A 25470-nucleotide genomic window follows, 5' to 3' on the forward strand; every position below is an offset into this window, starting at 1 on the left:
CTTGTTATGCCTACAGAGGGACAACATGCCATGGCACCTAGTTCCAGAAGAAAGCATGATGAACGGAAGCAGACTGATAGTCGTTCAGACTGTCGGGAAAGAAGACGTGAAGATTCTGAGCGGACAAGGGAGGATGCATCATGCCAGAAGCAGTCTGTGGATAAGACAGGAAGCAAAAAGGAGACGCACAAGAAGCTGGTGCCAGAAGGACAGTCACATGAAGAGCCGGAACGCTTGGCATTGGCTTCTCTCACAGAAAAAAGTGTCCTTCAGGCCATGGCACAGCTTCAGGCTCAAGGAACAGCAGAGGGAAGTCTCAACCAAGGAGGGAACTCTGCAGAGCTTGCTGCTGGAGTGACAGACACCTCTACAGTATCCTCTGACCTTGTCTCCATGATCCAGAGGGTTGCAACACAGGTAATTACAGCTGTCTTAGATTCCAAAGAAGCATCAGCTACACGAGCCAGAACAAGGACAAGAGCTCCAGACCCCCAGAAAGTTAGTTCTGCTACCAGGAAGGCCAAGAGTCAAAGTGTGGCCCCTCGGGAAGGCACTGTGAGGAGCCATGAAGCTAAGGGTAAAAGCCTGAAGAGACCATGTCCCAAGAAAGGCACCTCTTTGAGCGGTAAGGCCAAGAACAAACGAGAGGCAGGTCTGTGCCCCAAGGCAGACAAGGCCAAGAACAAGCCCAAGGCAGGTCCATGCCATAGGGAAAGGACCTCTTTGTGCAGCAAGGCAAAGAATGCAGTGAATCCAGGCGTCTCTCTGGGCACTGCTGCAAAAGGTAAGAAAGAGAATAAATGTGTGGCAGGTCAGCGGTCCAAGCAAGCTGTTGCATCGCGAGACAAGGCAGAAAAGGAAAGTGGGATAGGTTTTGCCCCCCACCAAAGCACTACTGAAAGAGACAAGGTAGAGAACCAAGGTGTGGTGACTGCATGCCCCCAACAAGGAGCTCCCAAGAGCAGCAAATCAGACAACCAAGGTGTGGTCATTGTGTGTCCTCAGCAAGGTGTTCCTGTGAGCTGCACATCAAAGAACCAAGGTGTGACAGGTGCATGCCCCCAGCAAGGCTCCACTGTAAGCAGCACATCAAAGAATCAAGATGTGGTGGATGTATGCCCCCAACAAGGTGCTCTTGATAGCAGCATTTCAAAAACCCAAGGTGTGGCAGGTGTGTTCCCTCAGCAAGGTGCTCCTAAGAGCAGCATGTCAAAGAACCAAGGTGTGGCAGTTGTGTCCCCCCTGCAAGGTGCTTCTGTGAGCTGCATGTCAAAGAACCAAGGCGTGGTAGGTGCAACCCCTCAGCGAGACGTTCCTGAGAGCAGCACATTGAAGAACTGTGGCATGGTGGGTGTGTGCCCCCAGCAAGGTCCTCCTGAGAGCTGCACATCAAAGAAAGAAAGTGTTGCGGGTGTGTGCCCCCAGCAAGGTGCTCCTGTGAGCTGTACATCAAAGAACCAAGGTGTGGTCATTGTGTGTCCTCAGCAAGGTGTTCCTGTGAGCTGCACGTCAAAGAACCAAGGTGTGGCGGATGCATGCCCCCAGCAAGGCGCTCCTGAGAGCAGCACATCAAAGAGTCAAGAGGTGGTGGGTGTGTGCCCCCAACAAGGCACTCCTGAGAGCAGCCTGTCAAAGAACCAAGGTGTGGCTGGTGCAGGCCCCAATCAAAGCACTCCTGCAGATAGCAAGTCAGAGAATCAAGGCATGGCAAGTCACTGCCTCAACAAAGACACTGCAAGAAATGGCCAGGCGGAGTGCCTACATGTGGCAGGTTGTAGTCCAGACAGAGGCACTGCTGGAAGTGGTGCAACAGAGAACGAATCCCCGGAGGTTCCCAGCTCTCAGCAACAGATCAGTCTGAACAGCCAAGATACCGAGATGAAGCTGGTCCCTGGAAACATTTGTCCTCGTTCAGGTAAGGTGTTTGAAACTCTTTAAATCTTTTTTTTTTTGCAGGTTGGTGGTATTTTTGAGGAGTGTTATGCAATAATGTTCATTATTATCCTTATACAATTGTCATTAACCTCACCATATATTCTTGTAGTCAAGTGTGGCTCCGTATATGGATACCTAAACCTGCCAGTTGGGGCCATGTTGAAGGATGGGAGATTTTCTGGCAAATGTGGGGGATCCCTCAGGCTTCCTGGAAAACACAAGGAAAACAAGTTTCGGAACAAAACCCACAAACAGAATAGCTGCCTGCGCAAGAACAGAAAACTGTTATTTCCACATCGGCTGGTTCCCAGTGAGGAGGCAAGCAGGGAAGAAGAGCCCCCACTCTCCTGCCCCCGGCTACCAATAGAAAGCCCTTGGCAGCTGGGTGGGAAACTGGGAGGAGGGGAGAGGAGCCGTTGCCATGATTGAGGGGCCAAAGTGGGCAAGTGAGCTGACTGCTGCAGTTCAGCAGAGTTGGATGGGCACCATGCTGCCACCGTGGTGAAACTGGGAATGGGTGATATGGGGAGGAGCCAGTGCAATGAAGGAATAGGGGGCACCATCACATAAGAACATAAGAAACAAGCCAGCTGGATCAGACCAGAGTCCATCTAGTCCAGCTCTCTGCTACTCGCAGTGGCCCACCAGGTGCCTTTGGGAGCTCACCTGCAGGATGTGAAAGCAATGGCCTTCTGCTGCTGCTGCTCCTGAGCACCTGGTCTGTTAAGGCATTTGCAATCTCAGATCAAGGAGGATCAAGATTGGTAGCCATAAATTGACTTCTCCTCCATAAATCTGTCCAAGCCCCTTTTAAAGCTATCCAGGTTAGTGGCCATCACCACCTCCTGTGGCAGCATATTCCAAACACCAATCACACGTTGCGTGAAGAAGTGTTTCCTTTTATTCGTCCTAATTCTTCCCCCCAGCATTTTCAATGAATGTCCCCTGGTAGTGTCACTACCATTGTAGTGACGAAGCTGGGGCCAGGGCTGAGGAGAATCCTTCCTGTGATTCTTGCGGATCCCTGCTCGCCCTGCTGCACAATTGAGCCTATTTTTGCCATGTAGAGGGTGGGGGGCGGGTGGGTTGGAAAACTGAAAGCAGGAGGTATGATAGAGGTATGTTGGCTGTTGAGTGGGAAGGAGAGGTGGAAGCAGGAGAAGAAATGAAGCCGAGGGAGACTTTCAGGGAAGAGAAAGGGAACATTGTACAGGAGGGGAAAATGGGATACCCCTCCAAGTCCTTGTGGGTCTCCTGCTTGTGTTGTATATATCCAGAAGGAAGCTACTGGGGTTATCCCAGTTGTCACCAAATTCAGTTAATTGACGCATCCTCCTCATAATGCCTACAGATGCGGGACTGGTCTGGCACAGAATGCTCCCAGCATAGCTGGGAATACTTTCCAGATTTAAAAAAAAACAGCATACCTCTCATTTCCAGGTGTCACTGGCTACCATTTTCACTCTCATGATCAAGGTTAAAGCAAGTGCTGGGAATCTGTTCTCATATTCTTACCTCCCGTGTTCCTTCATTGCTGAGAAGTCCCTTTTAAGGACATAGGGTGGCGCACTGCTTTGCAGTGACAGGGTGTGAATTGCATGCATGGGGAAAATATGCGGATTAACTTTCTGGATATTGTATTGTCGAAGGCTTTCACGGCCGGAATCACTTAGGTGCTGTGTGGTTTCCGGGCTGTATGGCCGTGTTCTAGCAGCATTCTCTCCTGACGTTTCGCCTGCATCTGTGGCTGGCATCTTCAGAGGATCTAATGCTGGGAAAGCAAGTCGAGTATATATACCTGTTGGAGTGTCCAGGGTGGGTGAAGAAACATTGTCTGTGAGTAACAAAGAAGACAACAGGTCAATAGTTGAGGGCATCTGAATAGAAGTATGAGTAACAATGAAGTCTATAGCATGGGAGTAACAATGGAGATAGCAAGGTCACTGGTGGGAGCGTCTGAATAGAAGTATCCTGGCCAGACAATGTTTCTTCACCCACCTTGGACACTCCAACAGATATATATACTCCACTTGCTTTCCCAACATCAGATCCTCTGAAGATGCCAGCCACAGATGCAGGCGAAACGTCAGGAGAGAATGCTGCTAGAACATGGCCATACAGCCCGGAAACCACACAGCACCCAAGTTTCTGGATATTCTTTTTCCTTTCAGTTTTCTGCACAGTCCTGGACAAGTCTCTAAGCCTTAAGTACATATTTATGGAGACTCTATGGTAGCCTCAGTCCAGAAGTGGGCATTCAGCACCACCGTCGGTAGGCAGTTGGGCTTGGAGGAGTCAGTTGTTGTGGACTGAAATGGGCAGGAAAGCGTGACTTGGATTCTGCTTGTGCCCACAGAATGTAACCAGTGTATTGTTGAAGGCTTTCACGGCTGGAATCACTGGGGTGTTGTTTGGTTTCTGGGCTGTATGGCCATGTTCTAGTAACATTTTCTCCTGACGTTTTGCCTGCATCTGTGGCTGGCATCTTCAGAGGATCCTCTGAAGATGTCAGCCCCAGATGATCCTCTGAAGATGCCAGTCACAGATGCAGGTGAAATGTCAGGAGAGAATGCTGCTAGAACACGGCCATGCAGCCTGGAAACCCCGCAACACCCCAGTATGTAGTCAGTTAGCAAAGGCTCAACCCCCAGATGTATTATTTATCATTTACCTGGAGCTTGACTTCTTGAGTATAGTGGAAAGAGGACTGTCCCGACTTAGGAGACCTCTCCTTCAAATCAAAGTGGGCTCATGGCATGGAGAAGGAGGACACGGAAAAGAATGAGCCTTGCATTGGGGTAGTCTCTTTTATTTTTGGTTTCCACTGAAAGTGTTTTTCGCTAATATTGTAATTATCTCCATGAAGCCCGAGAGAAGGCAAGACGTCTGTTTTAATAAAGAATCATCATCTCAGCCATACTGCTGTAGGGAAGGCAGCAAAGGAATTATCTTTAGCTTTGCTTTTAATAAAGAAGCATCATCTGAACCATATTGCTGTAGAGGAGGCAGGAAAGGAATTATCTTTAGCTTTGCCTTTCGACATGCCTGAGCAGGTTGTGTTGTGAGCATGAGGGTTATACAACTCTTTGCCTTCCGAAACAATCAATGTGTTGTGTCCTTACTGCTACCCTGCTCTTTCACTTGAGCTTACGATAGTCCCTCTTGATTTACTACCATCTTCCCCTCCCCTGATGTTTCTGCAGGAAACGTCAAACTCATAGCCAAGCCTCGAGTGTGGATCTGTGGGGATTCTCTGGTCGTCTCAGCCCAGAAGCGGGCATCCAAGACACCAATAGGCTCAAAGCTGGGCCTGGAGAAGAGCATCATTCTGGAGTGGCAAAAGGAGGACAGCCTGAAGTGGATCCAGCTGAAGCCTTTCCTGCAGAATGTCATAAATTGCCATCAGGTCCCAGATGTGTTGATCATACATTTGGGGGAGGAGGAGTTAGCACATGTCGTGAAGTATGACTTACTCTCTCGAGTGAAAGGAGAGTTCACCTTGCTTGCAAAACTTGCCCCCCAACTCAGAGTGATTTGGTCGGAGATCATCCCACCGGGCGTTTGGCACAAAGAATACCAACGTTTGAAACTGACACAGTTTAATTTTGAGATGGGTCAGCTTATTCTGCAGCATGGGGGTGCCGTGATTAAACACCCTCAATTTTCACCTAAAAACCCCAAGTTGTATGTTGATAAAGTACAGTTGTCTGGTGCTGGCCTTGACATATTTTTGAACGATATAAAGAACGGGATCAGTGCTCATGTGCTCCAGCCTAGTACGGCATCTGATGCTCTCACTAGCCTTGACTTGGTGAGTCAGAAGGTTGCCACACAGATGAGTGAAGTGGTCTTGTCTTCCAAGGGAGCATCAAGTTTGCAAACAAACCCTAGCGAGGCTGCTGTGAGAACCCAGCCTGTGAGAAATGAGGCACAAAACTCTGGTGTGGCCAGTCCAAGTTCCCAGCCTGGAACGTCTGGGATCTGTAAGGCCGAGAAGCGAATTGTGAAGCAGGGGCTAGTAGTTGGAAGCATTCCTTTTTTCTCAGGTGAGTAATTGTTCATGGATGGAACAGCTTGGTGGGGGAGTGAAGGCAGCAAAGGAATTATCTTTAGCTTTGTTTTAAATAAAGAAGCATCATCTCAGCCATATTGCTGTAGTAAAGGCAGGAAAGGAATTATCTTTAGCTTTGCCTTTCGGCATGCCTGAGGATGTTGTGTTATGAGCATGGGGGTTATACAGCTCTTTGCCTTCCGAAACAAATCAGTGTTTTGTGTCTTTACTGCTACCCTGCTCTTTCGCTTGAGCTTACGATAGTCCCTCTTGATTTACTACCATCTTCCCCTCCCCTGATGTTTCTGCAGGAAATGTCAGACTCATAGTGAAGCCTCGAGTGTGGATCTGTGGGGATTCTCTGGTCGTCTCAGCCCAGAAGCGGGCGTCCGGGACAGCAATAGGCTCCCAGCTGGGCCTGGAGGAGAGCGCCACCCTGGAGTGGCACGGGCAGGACAATCTGAAGTGGATCCAGCTCCTTCCTTTCTTGCAGGATCTAGTAACTGGCTGTCAAGCCCCAAATCTGGTGATCGTACATTTGGGGGAGGAGGATTTAGCACAGGCCGCAAAGGTTGACTTGGTCAATCGAGTGAGAGCAGAGTTCACCTTGCTTCCAAAACTTTTCCCCAGAGCCAAAGTGATTTGGTCTGAGATCATCCCTCAGGGTTTCTGTTATGCACAAGATGCATATTGGGCACGGAAAAGATTGAACCTTGCATTGGGCCTGCCTTTGGAAAGCTATGGTGGGGCCGTGCTCAAACACCCTGGAATTTCGTCTGAAAACTCTACGTTGTATATTGATCAAGCAAATCTGTCTGATGCCGGCCTTGATGTATTTTTGGAGGATATAAAAAATGGGATTTGTGCTCACCTGCTCCAGTCTAGTAAGGCAGAAAGTGGTGGACTCAACAAACCCACGAGCTTACCTCCACCTGCGACTCCAGGTACTCCCGCTGGCCTCAGCTCTGTGAGTCAGAAAGTTGCCACCCAGGCCCGTGAAGTGGTCTCATCTTCCAAGGAAGCATCAAGTATGCAGACAAACAGCAGAGAGGCTACTGTGAGCTCCCAGCCTGTGGGGAATACGGCAAAAAACTCTGGTGTGGCCAGTCCAAGTCCCCAGCCAGGAACATTTGGAGCCTGCAAGGAAGAGAAGCAAGATTTGGAACTGAGCCTGATCGGTGGGAATGTTCTTGCTCCTTGCTCAGGTGAGTAATTGTTAATAGTGATTTTTTAATGTGATGTCTGTGTGTGTTTGGGGGGGGGGGTTAGAGAGAGAGGGTTAAACTGTAGATATCCTTATAGAGGGAGAATGTTTTGTGATAAATATTCCCTTGAGGTCCTGCATTCACACAGAAGCTAAAGAGCTTAATACATTTGCCTTCTCCCTTATAAAATGCTTACCAGAGATACAGGATCATCACTTGGTATTTTCTAGCTCTCAATAGCTGTGGAGACCGTAGACCTATCATTCTGATCTGCAGGTTCACTGTTTACTCCCCCTTGTTCCCATTTTTAATTTTCTCAACATACACAAGAACAAAAAAAATAGATACTTTCACACCACCACATCAATACAAACCCAGAACATGAAATACAAAAAAGGAAAATAACCAAATAATGACTTCTGGCTATTTCACTGTTGCATTTTAATCTATTCTAGGCTCAGTCATCTATTTAAAAAGAGCAATTTATCAGTTACACACTTTATCACTTCTAATGTTCTATTTCAGTCTGCTGATTTATTTTAAATCTCAAATCCTGCAGTTATTTATTTTCTGCCATATGTTTTCAGTAGGTAGTCCACAAAAGGGTTCCAGTTTTCTACAAACTTCTCTGTACCACTGTCCTTTAATAAGGTTGTCCTTTAATAATTAGCTCTTTCTGAATATTCTGTGACCTTCTCTTATCCAGTCTTCTTTTGTTGGCATTTTTTTTCCTTTCTCAGTTTCTGCGCATACAATGTCCTTGCAGCAGTACACACATGCATGAAAAGCAGTCTGTACTGATTTGGGTGCAGGCTCACTGTCTTGATTCATGTTTAGTTGAATGATAGTGGGGGGGAGGGGGGAAGTGCTGTCAGGTCACAGCTGACCAACAGGTGACCTCCTAGAGCAGGGGTGTCCAACTGCGTCTTGTCAGAGGTTCAAGGACTACGATTCCCATCAGCCCCTGCCAGAATCATAGTCCATGTATCTCTGTCAAGCCACAGTTGGACACCCCTGTCCTAGAGTTTTCAAGGCAAGAAATGAACAGAGATAGTTTTGCCGTTGCCTACCTCTCTGTAGCAACCCTGAATATCCTTGGTGGTCTCCCTTCCAAGAGCCGACCAGGACCAACCTTGCTTAGTTTCCAAGATCTGATGAGAGTCGGCCAGCCTGGGCTACCGACTGTGAAAAGGAATTGTGCACTTTCTCCCCCATTATTTTGCTTTGCCTGAGTCTGATCTTTTGACAACCTGGTGTGATGCTCTTCTTTACCTTCACAGACAGCGAGTCATATTTGTGCTTCTCGGTGCTTAATTCAAAAGCTTGAATTTCCAGTATGAAGTGAATTTTTTTTTCCTCCCTGTATTTTTCTGCAGTGACTCGTGAGCAAGGCACGAAGCCTCGAGTGTGGATTTGTGGAGAATCTCTGGCAGTCTCTGCTCAGAAATTGGATTTGGAAAAGAGGCAAAGAGGAGAACTCTGCTTTACCTTCACAGACAGTGAGTCATATTTGTGCTTCTCAGGGCTTAATTCAAAAACTTGAATTTCCAGTATGAAGTGAAAAAAATTTTCTCCCTGTATTTTTCTGCAGTGACTCGTGAGCAAGTCACGAAGCCTCGAGTGTGGATTTGTGGAGACTCTCTGGTAGTCTCTGCTCAGAAATTTGATTTGGAAAAGAGGCAAAGAGGAGAACTAGATCGGCTGCAACAGAGAGTTGTTGTGGAGTGGCACGGGCAGGAAGGCCTGACCTGGACTCAGCTGGTGCCCACCTTGCAGAATCTGGCAGCTCAGGGTCAAGCCCCGGATGTGCTGATCATTCATCTGGGCCAGAAGGACTTGCTGAGTACTCCATGGCTTGAGTTAAGCAGAATAATTAAAACGGAGGTGGCTTCGCTTAAAGAAGCCTTCCCTAAGGTCAGACTGATCTGGTCAGAGATGCTGCCGCAGCTAGTTTGCCCTGCAGAGGGAGAAGCTTGCGAAGCGGAGAAGGTGCTGAAGGAGGCAAATTTGTTCGTGGGGGAATTAATCTCCAGCTTTGGGGGCGCAGTGATCAAGCACCCTGAGACTTCAAACAGCTTCCCTGTGTTGAAAGCAAACGGAGATGGTTTGTCTCACATTGGCCTTAAATTATTTTTGGAAAATATAAAGAATGGGATTCGTGTGCATGTGCTCCAGGAGAGCGGCACGACTCGTCCTGGTATCAACAAAGTCTTGCCCTTGTTTTCGTTTGCCCCTCTACTGCCTCCTGCTGGCCTTGGCTCTGTGAGTCAGGAGGTGACATTACAAGGGACTCAAGGAGTGTCATTTTCATCGGAAGTCTTACAGATACTGAGCAACGTGGGCGATGCTGCCATGAGCACCCAGCCAGCTGTTCCTGTATTCAGAAGGAGAAACGTGCAGACCTTTAAATTTGAAAGCCCTCCTTTTTGCTCAAGTGAGTGTGTATTTTTATTTTCAAGGTAGTGATATTGATGTGCTGGTAGTCGCTGAATTCTGCTTGTGAGATTTCCTTCAAGGCCTGCCTAGGGAGGCAACCAGAGGCAGGCTGCCACTAACCCTTGTCAAAGTTGTCTCTATTGTGGCCTACCCTTTGTTCCGTAGGCCTGCATCGTGTTTAGATTGTCTTCTCTGATGGCAGGTACAGTGTGGTGACAGGCATTCCTTGTTTCGTGAAAGTCTATAGAGAACTTGTCATTCACCTTTTTTGGTCTCTGCAGTTCTACCTGCAGACAGTACAAGCTTGCAGTGGCAAATGAGTTTACTGGGATGTGAGACCAAGGATTGTCGTGGCTTTGTGTCACATGAGATGTAACGTTTGCTGTTTTCCACCACAGAGAGAAGACCTACCGGAGGTGTTTGTGTTGGGCCTTAGGGATGTGTTGTGTTTGTGTTTCTGAGTAGCAGGCACAAAGGAGGGGTGCCCACATCCCGGGCAGGAGACATGGCAGGATCAAATAGGGGCTGATAATGACCTTGATGTGCAGGTTTTCACTGACGCTTTTCTTTTAGGATGGGGGGGGGGGCACATTGCAATGGTCTTTATACTCAGGGGATGGTCACCTTATGAGCAGTTCCTGCATATAAACCTCCTTGAATTAAGAAGAAGAAGAAGAGTTTGGATTTATACCCCACCTTTCTCTCCTGTAAGGAGACTCAAGGTGGCTTACAAGCCCCTTTTCCCCTGTGAGGTGGGTGGGGCTGAGAGAGCTCCAAAGAACTGTGACTAGCCCCAGGTCACCCAGCTGGCATGTGTTGGAGTACACGGGCTAATCTGGAGTGCACAGCTCAAGTGGCAGAGCGAGGAATCAAACCTTGTTCTCCAGATTAGAGCCACCTGCTCTTAACCACTACGCCACTGCTGCTCCTCTGTAAGATTTGAGCTGTAAGATTTGCTCTCCTTTCCTTTGCAGGTTTCCTGGTCAGGAAACACCTTCAAGTTGCAACAGACAATGCCACTGCAAGGTGTTATGTGAACTGGTGGGGGGAAATAGTTTCTACTCGCCGTGTCAGGACTTTGGTACTGGGCGATTGAGCATCGTGTGTATCTGCCAGCCATTCACATTGCTGGTCAGGATGATTCAATGGCAGACTCCCTGAGTCGTCACGTAGCCCCCCATTTTATCTCAATGGGATCTTTACAGAGTGGGGGGCACCCCATAGCCATCTGTTCACTTTGCAACAGAACTAAAAGCTACTGCTCCCAAGTGGGAGTGGGGAAGGAATCTTTAGGGGATGCTGTCAAGTTCCTGCAGAGAGGGGTCCCTTCTGTACATCACCCCTCCTTGTCCCTTCAGCAAAGTTGTTGCAAAGAGACAGGCTGATCAGTCTTGCTGCGTTCTGATTGCAGGTCGCCCTGGTTTCCCCTCCTTTGATCTCTTTTGAAGAATCCTGTTCCAGGTCTCCTCAAAGTGGGCCCTCTGTATTAACACGACATAGAGTCACTACGAAACGTTAGAAACAAGACTTACCAGACCACAGCCACACAGCCCGGAAAACCCACCACAGCCAGACTACCTAGCGTCCACCTCTGAGGTGGTTAAGCTTGCCACTCGCCCAGGGTGGGACTCCACAGGGAGCCCACAAAGATGAACTGCAGTGTTGCGCTGACCTCTAATGGCAGTTCATCCAGTGGGTGTCAGTGCAGCCACACATCCCTCCCAGCGACCCCGCCGGAAGCTGTTGTTTGAATTGCCTTTCTGTGTCATCTTCTGTCAGCCGTGGCGGTGATGGAAGGACTGAGGGAAAGACACTCCTCCCCCTCTTGTCATGTGATTCCAGGCAGGAAGTTTTTCCTGCCTTCAGCTGTGGAGGAGAGGGAGGAAGTGCCTTCGAGTCAGCTAGAGAATGAGCAAAAGCTTTCTAGCCTATCGTGGCTGGCCTGTGCCTGTGCGCAGACCCACAAGAAGTCACTCGATGAACTATAGTTACAGGTAAGTGCAACACTGTATTATCTGAGGTTTACTTCTTTTTGGCATGCCTGAGCAGGATGTGTTGTGAGCATGGGGGTTATCCAGCTCTTTGCCTTCCGAAACAATTGAGCTTTTATGTCCTTACTGCTACCCTGCTCTTTCCCTTGAGCTTACGATAGTCCCTCTTTCTGCAGGAAGTGTCAGACCCAGCACTAAGCCTCGAGTGTGGATCTGTGGAGATTCTCTGGTCGTCTCAGCCCAGAAGCGGGCGTGCGGGACAGCAATAGGCTCCCAGCTGGGCCTGGAGGAGAGCGTCATTCTGGAGTGGCACGGGCAGGACGATCTGAAGTGGATCCAGCTCCTGCCTTTCGTGCAGACTTTAGTAACTGGCCATCAGGCCCCGAATGTGTTGATTATTCATTTGGGGGAGGAAGATTTAGCACAGGCCGTGAAGGATAATTTAGTGAACCGAGTGACAAGAGAGTTTTTCTTGCTGAAAACGCTTTTCCCCAAAGTCAGGGTGATTTGGTCAGAGGTCATCCCAGAGGGCTTCTGGCCTGGAGAAGAGGGATGTTTGGAACGGGAAACATTGAACTGTATAATGAGGAAGTTCATTGAAAGCCATGAGGGTGCTGTGATTAAACACTGTCGGCTTTCATCTGAAGACTCTAAGTTGTATATTGATAAAGCAAAGTTGTCTAATGCTGGCATTGACGTATTTTTGGAGGATATAAAGAACGGGATTTGCGCTCATGTGTCGGCAGCTCGTGTTCCCACTGGCCTTGACTTTCTCAGTCAGAAGGTTGCAACACAGACAGGTGAAGGAGCCTCGTCTCCCGAGGAAGCATCAGTCATGCAAAAAGACACCAGAGAGGTTACTGTGAGCCCCCAGACTGTGAGCAGCGAAAACTCTGGTGAGGCCAGTCCAAGCACCCAGCCAGAACAGTCTGGAACCTGCAAGACTGAGAAACAAGATGTGAAGCAGGAGCTAGTAGTTAAAAGCGTTCCTCCTTGCCCAGGTGAGTAATTGTGGCGGGGACAGGATTGCCTCATGGAGGCATAAGCAGGAAATGTTCTGAGAAAAGAGTAGCATTGGGCTCAGCTGTTTTGTCCAGGTGGAATCAAAGGGAAGTTCTTCAGCTCTTATTTTGCCTTCCTGGCATGGCTGAGGCAGATCTTTCAGGAAACAAGCGATGCTGCGCTTTGCATTTGCAGGTGGAGAATCACACGCTCTCTTGCGAGCATCCAGGTCTGAAGCTTCTTCTCCTTGCATGGACTCACTTTCTTCTTCTTTTTCTGCAGGATCTCCTGGGCCGCCGCACTCAAAGCCTCGCATCTGGATAGTTGGGCATGCTGCTGTATTCTTAGCCCAAGAACGAGCAGTCACCAGCGGCATCGGCTCCCAGCTGGGCCTGGAGGAGAAAGTTGTCCTGGAGTGGCACGGATACAATGGCTTGTCGTGGGTTGAGCTCATTCCCTTGTTACAAGATCTGGCCATTTATTATCAGCCCCCAGATGTGTTGATCATCCATCTCGGAGAGAACGACTTATTGTACACCCTGTCTGTAGACTTTCTGATCAGGAGAATAAAAGAAGAACTGCACCTGGTCAGGCAACTTTTCCCCAGGGCCAAAGTGATGTGGTCGGACATGATGCGATGGGGAAGTGACCTGGACAAGCCGAACGCCGTGAACATCTCTGTGGGCGAGTCTGTCAAGCACTTTGGGGGTGCTGTGATTGGACACCCTAGAATTTCATCTGAAGAGCGGTATTTTGACAAAGAAAACCTGCGTAATGTTGGCCTTGACATATTTTTGGAAGATATCAAGGCTGGGATCTGTGCTCATGTGCTCCAGTCTAGGGGGGCAGCAAGCGGCAGACTCGGCAAAGGCACGAGGTTACCTGCATCTGCCTCTCCCGCAGCTCCTGTTGCCCGTGGCTCCGTGAGTCAGATATCTGCAATACAGGTGGAGGAAGCATCCAGTGTGCAGACAGACGTTGGGGAGCCTGCTGTTAGCTGTGAGGCAGAACAGTCCAGTGTGGCTAGTCCAAGCCTCCAGCAAGGAACGTCTGAGAACCAGGACGTGGAAGAGAAGCTGGTGCCTGGAGACATTCCTCCTCGCCCAGGTGAGTAATTATGGATGGGTTTTTTATGCTGGGGGTTGGAGAGAGCAGCACATGAGGAGGGATACGCAGGTGGGGGTTTCACTTACCCGTTTTATCATCGAAACATAGAGCTGAAAGGGATCCCAAGTTTCATCTAGTCCAACCCCCTTCATAGCACGGTGTAGTGGTTAAGAGCAGGGGATTTTAGTCTGGAGAGCCAGGTTTGATTCCCCTCTCCTTCGCATGACTCTTATCTGGTGAACTGGATTTGTTTCCTTGCTCCTCCACATGAAGGCTGCTGGGTGATCTTGGGCCAGTCACAGTTCTCCCAGAACTCTCTCAGCCCCACCTGCCTCACAAGGTGCTTGTTGTGGGGAGAGGAAAGGAAAAGGGTTTATAAACCACTTTGAGACTCCCTATGGTTGAGAAAAGCGGGGTATAATTCCAAACTCTTCTACAAGGCAATAGTTCCCTTCTCCCATCTCCCACTGACCTCTGCTCCATGCCCAAAAGCTGTCAAATAAATCCTTGAGCCTCTCCAACTTGGAGGAAAATTCCTGCCTGATCCCAAAGTGGTGATTAGCATTAGCCTGGGTGTCTACTGAAGCAGAGTACTGGCTCACCCCTTCCTCTCCTCTCTCTTGTGATCTGCCTAAGTTCACAGAATCTGCATAGTGGTCCAAAGGAGAGCTCACCACCTCCTGAGGAAGCCCATTCCACTGAGGAACCATTGTAACTGTCAGGAAGTTCTTAATGTTTAGTGGAAAACTCTTTTGATTTACTAAGGTGGTGTGGGTTTTCCGGGTTGTCTGGCTGTGTCCCAGTAGCATTTTCTCCTGACTTTTCTCCTGCATCTGTGGCTGAGGCATCTTCAGAGGATTATTTAATTTTAACCTGTTGGTTCTAGTATGACCTTCTGGGGCAACAACAAACATGTCATGTTCTGCATAACAATTCTTCAAATGACTGTTTTATCATCTCTCTGTCATCTCCTCTCCAGGCTGAACATACCCAGCTCCTTCAGCCTTTCTTCATAGGTCTCCAAGCCCCTCACCATCTTTGTTGCCCTCCTCTGGACATGTTCCACATCCATTGTCCACATCCTTCTTAAACTGTGATGCCCAAACAGGGCACAATACTCCAAGAAGGTCTAATCCGAGCAAAGTAAAGTGATACTATCACGTCACCTCGCGTGGATGCTATATGCCTGTGGATGCAGCCCAAAATCACATTTTCCTTTTTAGCTGCTGCATCACACTGCTGACTCATGTTCAGTGTATCATCTACTAAGACCACAAGATCCATTTTTGCTTGTCCTGCCGCCAAGAAAAGTCACCCCACCCCATTCATTTGATTTTTCCTTACCTATACGCCAAAATATAAATTTATCTCTGTTGAAATGTGTCTTGTTAGTATTAACCAAGTTTCCAAACCACATTTTATCAACTGGTCAGCAAGAATATCATGTGGAATTTTATCAAAAACCATACTGAAATAAAGATAAACAATGTCTATGGCTTTCCCATGAGCCAACAAAGTAGTAACTCTCTCAAAAAAGGAAATAAGGTTAGTCTGACATGACTTGTTCTTGAGGAATCCAGCCTGGCACTTAGTAATCACAGTTGTTTTTCTACATGCCTAAGAACAGACATTTTGAAAACTTGTTCCAAAATTTTACAAAGTATAGATGTCAGGCTGATAGGTCAGTTAGTTACTTGGATCCTCCTTTTCCCCCTTTTTGAAGATGGGCTAAGGTGGGCTCAACATTTGTCCACCTGCAGCCTTCTGGGCGCTTCACCTGTACTCCAAGAATTCTCAAAAATGATGGACAGAGGCTCTGAAATTACTCCAGCAAATCCCTTTAGTGCCCTCGAATGCTGTCTGGTCCTGAGGACTTGGTTTCACAGAAAGAAGCTAGGTGTTACGTACCACTGCTAGGCCTATTCTTGGCGGCAACTCCCTTTCCTCATCATGTGGTTCTGTTCTTGCCACGTTGAGCACTATTTCCTTTGCAAGATGAGATGGTGAGAAAATGGGACTGGAGCAGTTCTGCCCTCTCCATCACATATTAGAATTCCACTTGCTTTCCCTGCTGTGGACATTCTACTTCCTCACATTGTTTCTTGCTTCAAACATAACCTAAAAACCATTTTTTGTGATACTCTTGCCAAAAACCATTTATTTCTACCGTCATGAGGTTTAAACCACTCACTCTACAGAAGAGTTAAAGCCCATGTTCAAAAAACCAAACGCAAACCTTTTTCGATGACACCATCTGTAGAGTCAATCATTTGCTTTCCCCCTCATAAGATGCTTAACAAAGATCCAGGGCAGACCTGTGGTGTTTTCTGGCCCTCAGTAGACTTGACAGGTGTGGAAATAGATGTGCAGGTAACAGTATTAGTCAGGCTCACTGTCTTGATTCATGTTGAACTGAATACCGCAAAGGAAGTCTTCCATTCTTTTTTTCCACTATTTTGATTTTCCTACCAGGGGGGGCTGCTGTGAGCCCCCAGCCTGTGAGTATCAAGGCAGAAATCTCTGGTGAGGCCTGTCCAAGTCCACAGCCAGGGACGTCTGGAACCATCAAGGTCGAGAAGCAAGATGAGGAGCTGAAGCTGGTCAGTGGAAGTGCTCTTGATCCTTGCTCAGGTGAGTAACTGTTGATGGGTTTTTTGGGATGTATGCGGGGCAGGGGGGGGCAATCTGTAGATGTCCCTGCGGAGCGAGAATATTTTGTGATAAACATTTCCTTGAGGTCCTGAATTTAGGCAGAAGCTCAAGAGTGATATAGGTGTTTGCACTCACACATTTAATCATTTGCCCTCCCCCTTATAAAATGCTTAACAAAACAGGTTGCGTTTTTCCATCTCTGCCAGGCCCGGCGGCTGGCCCCCTTCCTCTCCCAGGCGGATCTGGCCACAGTGATTCATGCAACGGTCACCTCCAGATTAGACTATTGCAACTCGCTCTACATGGGCCTGCCCTTGAGGCTGATCCGGAAATTGAAACTGGTCCAGCATGCGGCGGCTCATTTGCTCACGGGAGGTGCCATCAGAGATCACATTATGCCCGTGTTGCACCGCTTGCACTGGCTCCCAGTTGAATTCCGAATAGTCTTCAAGGTATTGGTGTTAACCTTTAAGGCCTTACGCAGTCTGGGACCCTCGTACCTCAGGGACCGTCTGGCCCCATATGTCCCACGTCGGTCTCTGTGCTCGGCAGAGGCCAATTTACTGGAGACCCCTGCCCCCTCCATGATGCGGCTGGCCTCCACTAGGGCCAGGGCTTTTACAGCCCTGGCCCCTGCCTGGTGGAATGCTCTTCCTCCAGCTGTCCGGGCCTTGCGGGACCTAAATGAGTTCCGCAGGGCCTGTAAGACCGAGCTTTTCCGCCGGGCTTTTGGGGAGGCCAGCTGCTGACCCGCTGTTCCCCTCTTAGAGGAGTTAGAGGAGTTTTAATGGTCGAACGCCATTGCATTTTAAATGGTTATGAAACTTGAGCGCTGCATTTTAACTGGTACTAATATTTAGCCCCTCGGGGGAGGGCGGTATAAAAGTGGAACAAATAAATAAATAAATAAAATTAAGATCCAGGGTAGACTTTGGGAGTTTTCTAGCTCTCAGTGGACTTTACAGGTGTGGAGACAGCATACCTGTAATTCGGATAGGGCGGAGCAGGCCTGCTCTGACCTGCAGGCCCTATTCCACCTCTTTCCCTCTGCTAGGGGTCCCCAGTTCTTCCTGGAGGGGCTTCTCTCTCTCTCTCTCTCACTCTCACTCTCTCTGAAAAAATGTAAAAGTGATATATTTATAAATAGACATATATTCAGTAATATAACAAATATTGCAACAATTCCAATCAACAAAATACAACAGTGAGCCAATACAATTTAATGAAAGTGAATATGTACAATAAAACCTCCAACGTAACAAATAAATAAAAAGAAAAATGTTTTTGATAATGTAAATTATAGTCAGAAATCCAACAGGCGAATGTAATATGATTTCAATGTCCAATCTTACTCATGAGGTAATCTGCATATTCTCGTACTCTATATCTAACCTTAAAGAAAAAAATGCAAGAAAAATGAAAAACAATTACTAATGAGCTATAGTCAGAAATTCAACAGGTGAGTGTAATTCAGTGTTAGTATCCAACTCCGGTAATGTGACCCTCATTCTTCATAATTTTATTTCATTCACAGAGAAGGATTCAATGATACGTATCTATCTATAGACAATGATACATATCTATAGACAGCAGACGGGAATCCAACTGGTAAATGCAATGCAATATTTTTCTACGACTTCGGTCACTGAATAGTCTTCTTTTCTTTTCTCTAATAGAATGATGCATCCTTCGTGGATGAAATAAAATTAGAGTACGAGAGTATTCAGATTACCTTATGAGTAAGATTGGACATTGAAATCATATTACATTCACCTGTTGGATTTCTGACTGTAATTTACAATATCAAAAACATTTTTCTTTGTATTTATTTGTTAGGAGCCGCGTGGCGTAGTGGTTAAGTGCTTGCACTGCCACTCACACCGTCAGGAGTTCGATCCTCCTGTGGGTCAGATATCCTGGCAGCTGGCTCATGGTCAACTCAGCCATCCATCCATTCCTTGGTTGGTAAATGAATACCTAGCACTTAGCTAGGGGGTAAAGAATAGTTGGGGAAAGCAATGGCAAACTACCCCACAAAAAACGGGGTGCCTAGGAAATCACTGCTTGCAGTGGTACCCCAGGGTTGGACACGACTGAAGGAAAAACTTTATTTATTATTATTATTTTTATTTTATTTATTTATTTATTTATTTATTTATTTATTTTGAGTTTTTTATACCGCCCTACCCCCGAAGGGCTCTGGGCGGTGAACAACAGTTTAAAACATACAATCAAGTTGATTTAAAATAGATACAGCGTTTAAACATATAAAACATTATTTTTATATTATTATTAGATACAGCGTTTATATTAGTAAAATAGATACAGCGTTTATATTATTAAAATAGATACAGCGTTTAAACATATAAAACATTATTTTTATATTATTATTATTATTATTATTATTATTATTATTATTATTATTATTATTATTATTAAATAAATTAATAAAATAAAATTATTATTTAATTAATTAAATTTAGTATACCGCCCTATCCCCGAAGGGCTCAGGGCGGTGTACAGATAAAACATCAGCTAAAAACATACATATAATTAAAACAACAGTCATATCTTAAAACATCGCCCGCGCCCTTACGAAACCCTCCTAATACGAAATAATGGGTCCTGATGGTATTAGGGGCCCATGGGGGAGTAAAGAGGAGGGGCAGGGCACCCCTCAGCTGACGGTCTCTCCAAAGGCCCGGTGGAACAACTCAGTCTTACAGGCCCCTGCGGAAATCCCCAAAGCTGTCCCTTGGCAGGGCCTGGACAGCTGGAGGGAGAGTGTTCCACCAGGCCGGCACCAGAGCCGTGAAGGCCCTGGCCCGAGTGGAGGCCAGCCGCATCATTGAGGGGCCGGGGACCTCCAGTAAATTGGCCTCTGCTGAGCACAGAGGTCGAGTTGGGACATATGGGGTAATGCGGTCCCGAAGGTACGAGGATCCCAGGCCGCACAAGGCCTTAAAGGTCAACACCCACACCTTGAAGATGATTCGGAATTCAACCGGGAGCCAATGCTTTACCTTTTTACTTTATTTGTTATGTTGGAGGTTTTATTGTACATATTCACTTTCACTAAATTGTATTGGCTCACTATTGTATTTCACGTTGATGGGAATATCACTTTTACATTTTTTTCTTCCTTTTTTGTGTCAGTTATGCAGATGTTGATCAGATAGATTGTTTTTTTAATTGAAGGTCAGGACCTGCCAGCTCCCGTTCCTACTCTGAGTCCTTGCCTCTGTGCCTCCTGCTTCCCCATGCCTGCGCACCACTGGCTGCTGAGCCCCTAGAGGAATAGTTTCCTGCCAGTTGCCAGCCTGCCTCACTCCTGGTGCCCCCTTTTTAAAACAACATGTCAAAGATGGTGGAGGTCTGTGAGATACAGAGAACTGCTGCCAGCACCCAAAGTTAAAAAGTATTTATTAGAAAGAAAATGCTCGCAAGTATACTTTTAGCACAGCAACAGATTGATCAAGGCAGAGATGTCCAACTCCGGTGCCCCAGATGTTCATGGACTAAGTTCCCATCAGCCCCTGCCAGCATGGCCAATTGGCCACGCTGGCAGGGACTGATGGGAATCGTAGTCCATAAACATTTAGGGCACCAGAATTGAACACCCCTGCATCAAGGGATCAAAAAGAAATGAAACACAGTTCTCTCTGTCCTCTTTTCTGTACATGCCCAATCAGATGTTACAACGGAAGACAGGTTGTTATAGATTTCTCCAGAGTTTCCATTATCCAGAAGACAGCGCCACCTTCTCTGGACCTCCAATGAACTCTGTTCCATCTGAGAATCCCAGCCAGAAGAGAGCTTCCTCCTTGTCTCAGGAGTTTTATTCAGTCTCTTTCTCCATCCACTGACCAGGTCAGCCTGGGTCAAAGAATCTTTTCCTAGAGCATCGAGGAGTTTCTCTTCATGAAGTCCTTTCCAGCCTTTTGGACTTCCAAATCTCTGATCTACTTCAAAGGGGGGCAGGTTGACCCATCCCATTGTCTGTTCATATCTATATTAGCATTTTGAAAATGGTGAGTGAGGTATGGTGGGTAAGCAGTTGAAATGACTTCCCCTTCCTTCCTATCTAGAGGAAGAGAAATGCTGAAAACATTCACTTCAAACCTCAGGGGAGAAAACCATTTCTTCATATCAGATGTTAGTCTGGCGCACTGTCTTGATTCATGTTGAATTGAATGCCGCAAAGGAATTTTCTTCATTCTTCTTTTCACTATTTTGATTTTCCTGCCAGGGGGGGCTGCTGTGAGCCCCCAGCCCGTGAGCATCAAGGCAGAAATCTCCGGTGAGGCCGGCCCAAGTCCCCCGCCAGAGACATCCAGAACCTGCAAGACAGAGAAGCAAGATGAGGAGCTGGTCAGTGAAAGCACTCTTGATCCTTGCTCAGGTGAGTAATTGTTGATGGGGGTTGGGGGATGTATGTGGGGGGGGCAAGCTGTAGGTGTCTATATGGAGCGAGAATGTTTTGTGATTAACACTCCCTTGAGATGCAACATTTGGACAGAAGATATGCAACATATGCAAAGATATGCAAGCTATGATATGCAACATTTGGACAGAAGAGTGATGGGAGTGCGGGCGGGGGGGGGGAACTCACCCATTTAATCATGGCTCAGTAGACTTTACAGGTGTGGAAATAGATGTGCAGGTAACAGTGTTCGTCAGGCACACTGTCTTGATTCATGTTGAATTGAATGCTGCAAAGGAATTTTCTCCATTCTTTTTCCCACTATTTTGATTTTCCTGCCAGGGGGGTCTGCTGTGAGCCCCCAGCCCGTGAGCATTAAGACAGAAATCTCCGGTGAGGCCGGCCCAAGTCCCCATCCAGAGACATCCAGAACCTGCAAGGCCGAGAAGCAAGAAGTGAAGCTGGAGCCAGTCAATGAAGATGTTCTTGCTCCTTGCCCAGGTGAGCAGCTCTTCATAAGGGGGGGGGGGGTTTGATGATGTGGGTGTGGTGGCAAACCATCTGCTTCTCACTTGCCTTGAAGGCCCCTTCCTGGGGTCGCTGGCAGTCAGCTGGAATTTAATGTCTCTTAAATACGTATTCCTATTACTGAGCCGGGGAGGGTGATCGGGCATCTGAAAAGATCTCAGAAGCTCAGCAAGGTTGGTTCCTGGAAGGGGGACCACCAAGGAAGACTCTGCAGAGGCAAGCAATGGCAAACCACCTGTGCTTCTCACTTGTCTTGAAAGACTGGGGTCACCATCAGTGGGGTGTGACTTGACTGCTCTTGGCACACACAAAGAGAGCTGGCAAGTAATTGTTGGGTGCTGGTGTGGGGAGATGTAGATGTGCCTGTGGAGGGAGTTTGTTCTGGAGTGGGTTTTCCGGGTTGTATGGCCATGTTCCAGTAGCATTTTCTCCAGACGTTTTGCCTGCATCAAGGATCCTCCAAAGATACCAGCCACAGATGCAGGCGAAACATCAGGAGAAAATGCTACTGGAACACGGCCATACAGCCTGGAAACCCCACAAGACCATATTGTGCCCTGTTTGTTCACAATCTTTGTAATGGGTGAAGTTTGTTCTGTTTTAATCATCCCCTTCAAGTCCTCATTTGGGAAATGTGTTTTTGACCAAGCACTGTAAGATTGGTTGCTGGGTACCTTCCCTTTTGTAAACAAAAAACAAAAAAACAGGCAAGATTACCAAGGTAGGAAAGGCCTGTGCCAAAAGTGAGGAAAAGAGAATCTTTATTGGCTTCCACCATCCTGGCGTGGGCCTAACTTAGGGGGCCCAGAGCACCCTCCATGCCCCTGACTGCTTCTTCTCCCAACAGGGTATACTTCTACGTGACCCACTGAGGTGTGGTGACCCAGACAGAATTACAGTTTTAAAGAGGTTTAATAACCATAGTAATTCAAGCCACATATAGGATGAGATCAACAACCAAACTCCGTCCCAGCATTGGCAGAGCCTGGCACAGCTTTAGAGGCGCCTTCTCCTGCCAACTGGAATAGCTGTTTGGGGCATTGTTGCCTCCAGCGAAGCGAAGGGGTTCTTCCCTGCTTGGCTTTTGCTGGGCACAGGGTGGCACGCAGCCTAGCATGCGGAGGCACCGTGCAGAATACATGTGTGTGCGGTGGGTGATTCTGCAGCTTGAGATTTTGGCAGAGAAGAACCTTCTGGCTTTTCCCTTTTCTCTTTAATGTCCTGCAGGAAATCCCGAACCAGCCTCTAAGCGGCGAGTGTGGATTTGTGGGCAGTCTGTGGTCACCTCTGCTGAGAAGCAGGCATCCAGCACCGAAGCAGGCTCTCAGCTGGGCCTGGATGAGAGCGCCATTCTTGAGTGGCACGGGCAGGAAGGCCTGACCTGGACTCAGCTGGTGCCCACCTTGCAGAACCTGGCAGCTCAGGGTCAGGCCCCAGATGTGCTGATCATTCATCTGGGCGAGGAAGACACGGAGTGTCACCGTGCAGCTCATTTAAATGACATCATCAAAAAGGAACTGGTGCTCGTGAAGGAATTTTTCCCGCTCGTCTGGATACTGTGGTCCAACGTGCTGTTACGGAGGCGTGGGTGCGGCACGGGTGGCTCTCGCACAGTTAACCGGGCACGCACCATGGTGAACCAAGAAATGGGGCACTTCATCGGCACTCTTGGGGGGGCAGTGATCGATCACCCTGCCATTTTGCACACTGACCCTGATTTTTATACTGATGGAGACAATCTCTCTTCTTGTGGTCTGGACATATTTTTGGAGGACATGAGACGTGCGATTCTTGCCCATTTGCATTCTTGTTAGCACAAGAAAGGTAGGTGTAGCCAGAGTTAGTTCCAGTTCTCCACATGTGGAAATATTTTTCCGGAAACACTTTCATTTGGAGCACAGCGTTGTATGTTGGAACAGGATATCTCCCAGCTGAGGGAAGGGCTTTCTTGCCGCCAGTGTAAGGTTTGCAGGGTCCAGTTTGTTGAGCCAGAGTACAGGATATAGGCCTCCCTTTTGACTGAGGGTCATGAAGGGGCAGCGCAGAAGAATGCTTTGCAGGCCGCCTCAGCATTATGCCCCCTCCTCCCCTCCCCCAATCTCCACCAAATCTAATAAATCCGTGATCATCACAGACTTACCTTGCGTCATAAATGATTTTTTTAAAGTGGTCTGCCAATAAAAATGCTGCACAAAATACTAGAATGCCCTGTCCCAACTCGTGCAGCAAGTCTCACTCAGAAAGGAGAAGTGGGGACTTGAGAGGAAACCCAGAGGCTCATAATCACCTGCCAGTTGAAGTCCAGAGTGGGGATTCTTCGGGGGAAACCCCTAACCAGCTGGGCAGCCAGTAATCCCAAATCAGACCTTGGAACTGTGCAATGGAGGACAGTTTGGCAGTCAGCCTGGACACTGCTTGTGGGGGTGGGGGCAGAGGCAGAGACCAAGTCAGCGGGCCCAGCTCCCCAGTTCCCACAAAACCAGAGCTATCCATCCTCCCAGCGTTTTGTACCACTGATGTCTTAAGGCTCCGCCCTGGGATATTGAAGCCCCTCCCTCTTGGTGCTGCTCTGTGTGGCCAGGCATCTTTCCATTCTCCTCCGCAGATACTTTGCTGCCACCCTTCTTGGACTGGCAGAACTCACACAGAGGTGTCTGTTTTCCTAAGGCAAACAGCTCGTCATCCATGACGCCTCCCGCGCATAACTGAGATGTTGGTGTGAAGAGGTTTTACGCGAGCTCCATTTTGACATTTCACCCCTAAATCCAGAGGATGACCTGTGGAAAGATGATGTGCTCAGCTTTCACAAGGTCTACAACTTCCCCAGGTGATTTGGGTGAAGGGAAATCGCAGAGTGGGGTGTCATCAGAATAATGAGAGCAGCCTCCTCCAAACCCCCAGGGGCACACTAGCCTTTACTCTCACTGGGACAATTCCTTGTGGATTGTTGCGGGTTTTTTGGGTTGTATGGTCGTGTTCCAGTAGTATTTTCTCCTGACTTTTCGTCTGCAACCGCAAAGCCAGCCACAAATGCAGGCGAAACATCTGAAGAAAATACTACTGGAACACGGCCATACAACCTGAAAAACACCAGCATCTTGGTGATTCCGGCCGTGAAAGACTTCGACAGCACAATTCCTGGGGGGCCTCTGCCCTGAGGGCCGGTGGGAAGGTGGAAAGGGCCCCCAGTCAGGGCAGCCAGGAGAGGCATCTCCAAAGAACCAGAATGCAAAGAGAGGGAAAGGGAGGTAGCCTCATCCTTGCTCCACTTCCCACTCTTTGGGCTGCTCTTAGGCCAGCTGGCTTGGACAGAAGCCCACCGTTTTTCAGGTGATCCCAAAGCTGCTGCCTTTTCCTGGAGCGCATGCAGTGCTTCGTACTGGAGCCCCAACCTCATGCAAGCTTACCTGGAAATAAATGTCCTTCCTTCCTGGTGAAAGCACACCAACCACCAGAGCTGCCTGAGGGAGGGGGGAGCGGGAGCGTTCTTTCTTCCTGAGGGTGGGGCTGCATTCAGAAGTGAAAACAAGCCAATACCTTTGACACCCCACCCACCCCGATTCATCTCTGCTCCAAAGGGGGATGGGATCATCTGTCAAGCCCTGGATCTGTTACCAAGAAAGAGCTCAGTGATTTCAGTCAGAAGCTTTTATTGACAGGCAGCTGTTTGGCCAGAGAGAGAGAAAGTCAGCACTAAGTTTGGGCTTTCCATAGAACCCAATGTATGCCTTAATCTGCCTTTCCCTCTTCCCTCCTTCCCAAATGCCCAAGCAGAGCGGGAACGCACTAGCCACGTACTGATAAGAGAGCAGTCTACATCACGATATGGTGCAGGCATGGAGACAGCGGGAAAGTGAATGAGAAATGGGCACTGCTAATGGGCACAAAATCCAGATCCCAGTTAATGTCGGGCCCCGGACAGTGGTGCGATGGCTTTAAAAAGCAAAGTTTCCTTTTTCTTGCCAACTGAAGACCCTGTGGCAGCAGCAAACTTGGTGGTTATTCTGTGGATGCTGGGATAAGGGATTTCTGAGGTTTAGTTAAAAGGGTTTTTTTGTGTGAAATAAAGGAGGCATTTTAGGGGCCAAGTTGAAAATAAGGTTGGAAGTCCTGTCTAATTAAAACGATCGGTTTCTTGTT

At 47.9% G+C, this 25470-nt stretch overlaps 1 protein-coding gene across 6 annotated transcripts in view; it reads left to right on the forward strand.

Moving 5' to 3' along the window:
• The window catches only part of LOC125439779, a 45182-nt gene extending 19712 nt beyond the window's left edge, over positions 1–25470 (forward strand). For 4 of the 6 annotated variants that reach the window (XM_048508990.1, XM_048508989.1, XM_048508993.1 and 1 more), the window contains 11 exons: positions 17–1915; positions 5139–5981; positions 6298–7191; positions 8568–8690; positions 8783–9625; positions 11795–12619; positions 12903–13727; positions 16200–16358; positions 20629–20781; positions 21145–21303; positions 22558–25470. In XM_048508990.1, the coding sequence (XP_048364947.1) occupies positions 17–1915; positions 5139–5981; positions 6298–7191; positions 8568–8690; positions 8783–9625; positions 11795–12619; positions 12903–13727; positions 16200–16358; positions 20629–20781; positions 21145–21303; positions 22558–23144 (7310 nt within the window). In that variant the 3' untranslated portion in view covers positions 23145–25470. The remainder of the gene's footprint in view (positions 1–16; positions 1916–5138; positions 5982–6297; positions 7192–8567; positions 8691–8782; positions 9626–11794; positions 12620–12902; positions 13728–16199; positions 16359–20628; positions 20782–21144; positions 21304–22557) is intronic. The other 2 variants (XM_048508994.1, XM_048508995.1) reach the window with 2 other exon arrangements.

This window comes from Sphaerodactylus townsendi, linkage group LG10 (assembly GCF_021028975.2).
Source record: "Sphaerodactylus townsendi isolate TG3544 linkage group LG10, MPM_Stown_v2.3, whole genome shotgun sequence".
Lineage (NCBI taxonomy): Eukaryota > Metazoa > Chordata > Lepidosauria > Squamata > Sphaerodactylidae > Sphaerodactylus > Sphaerodactylus townsendi.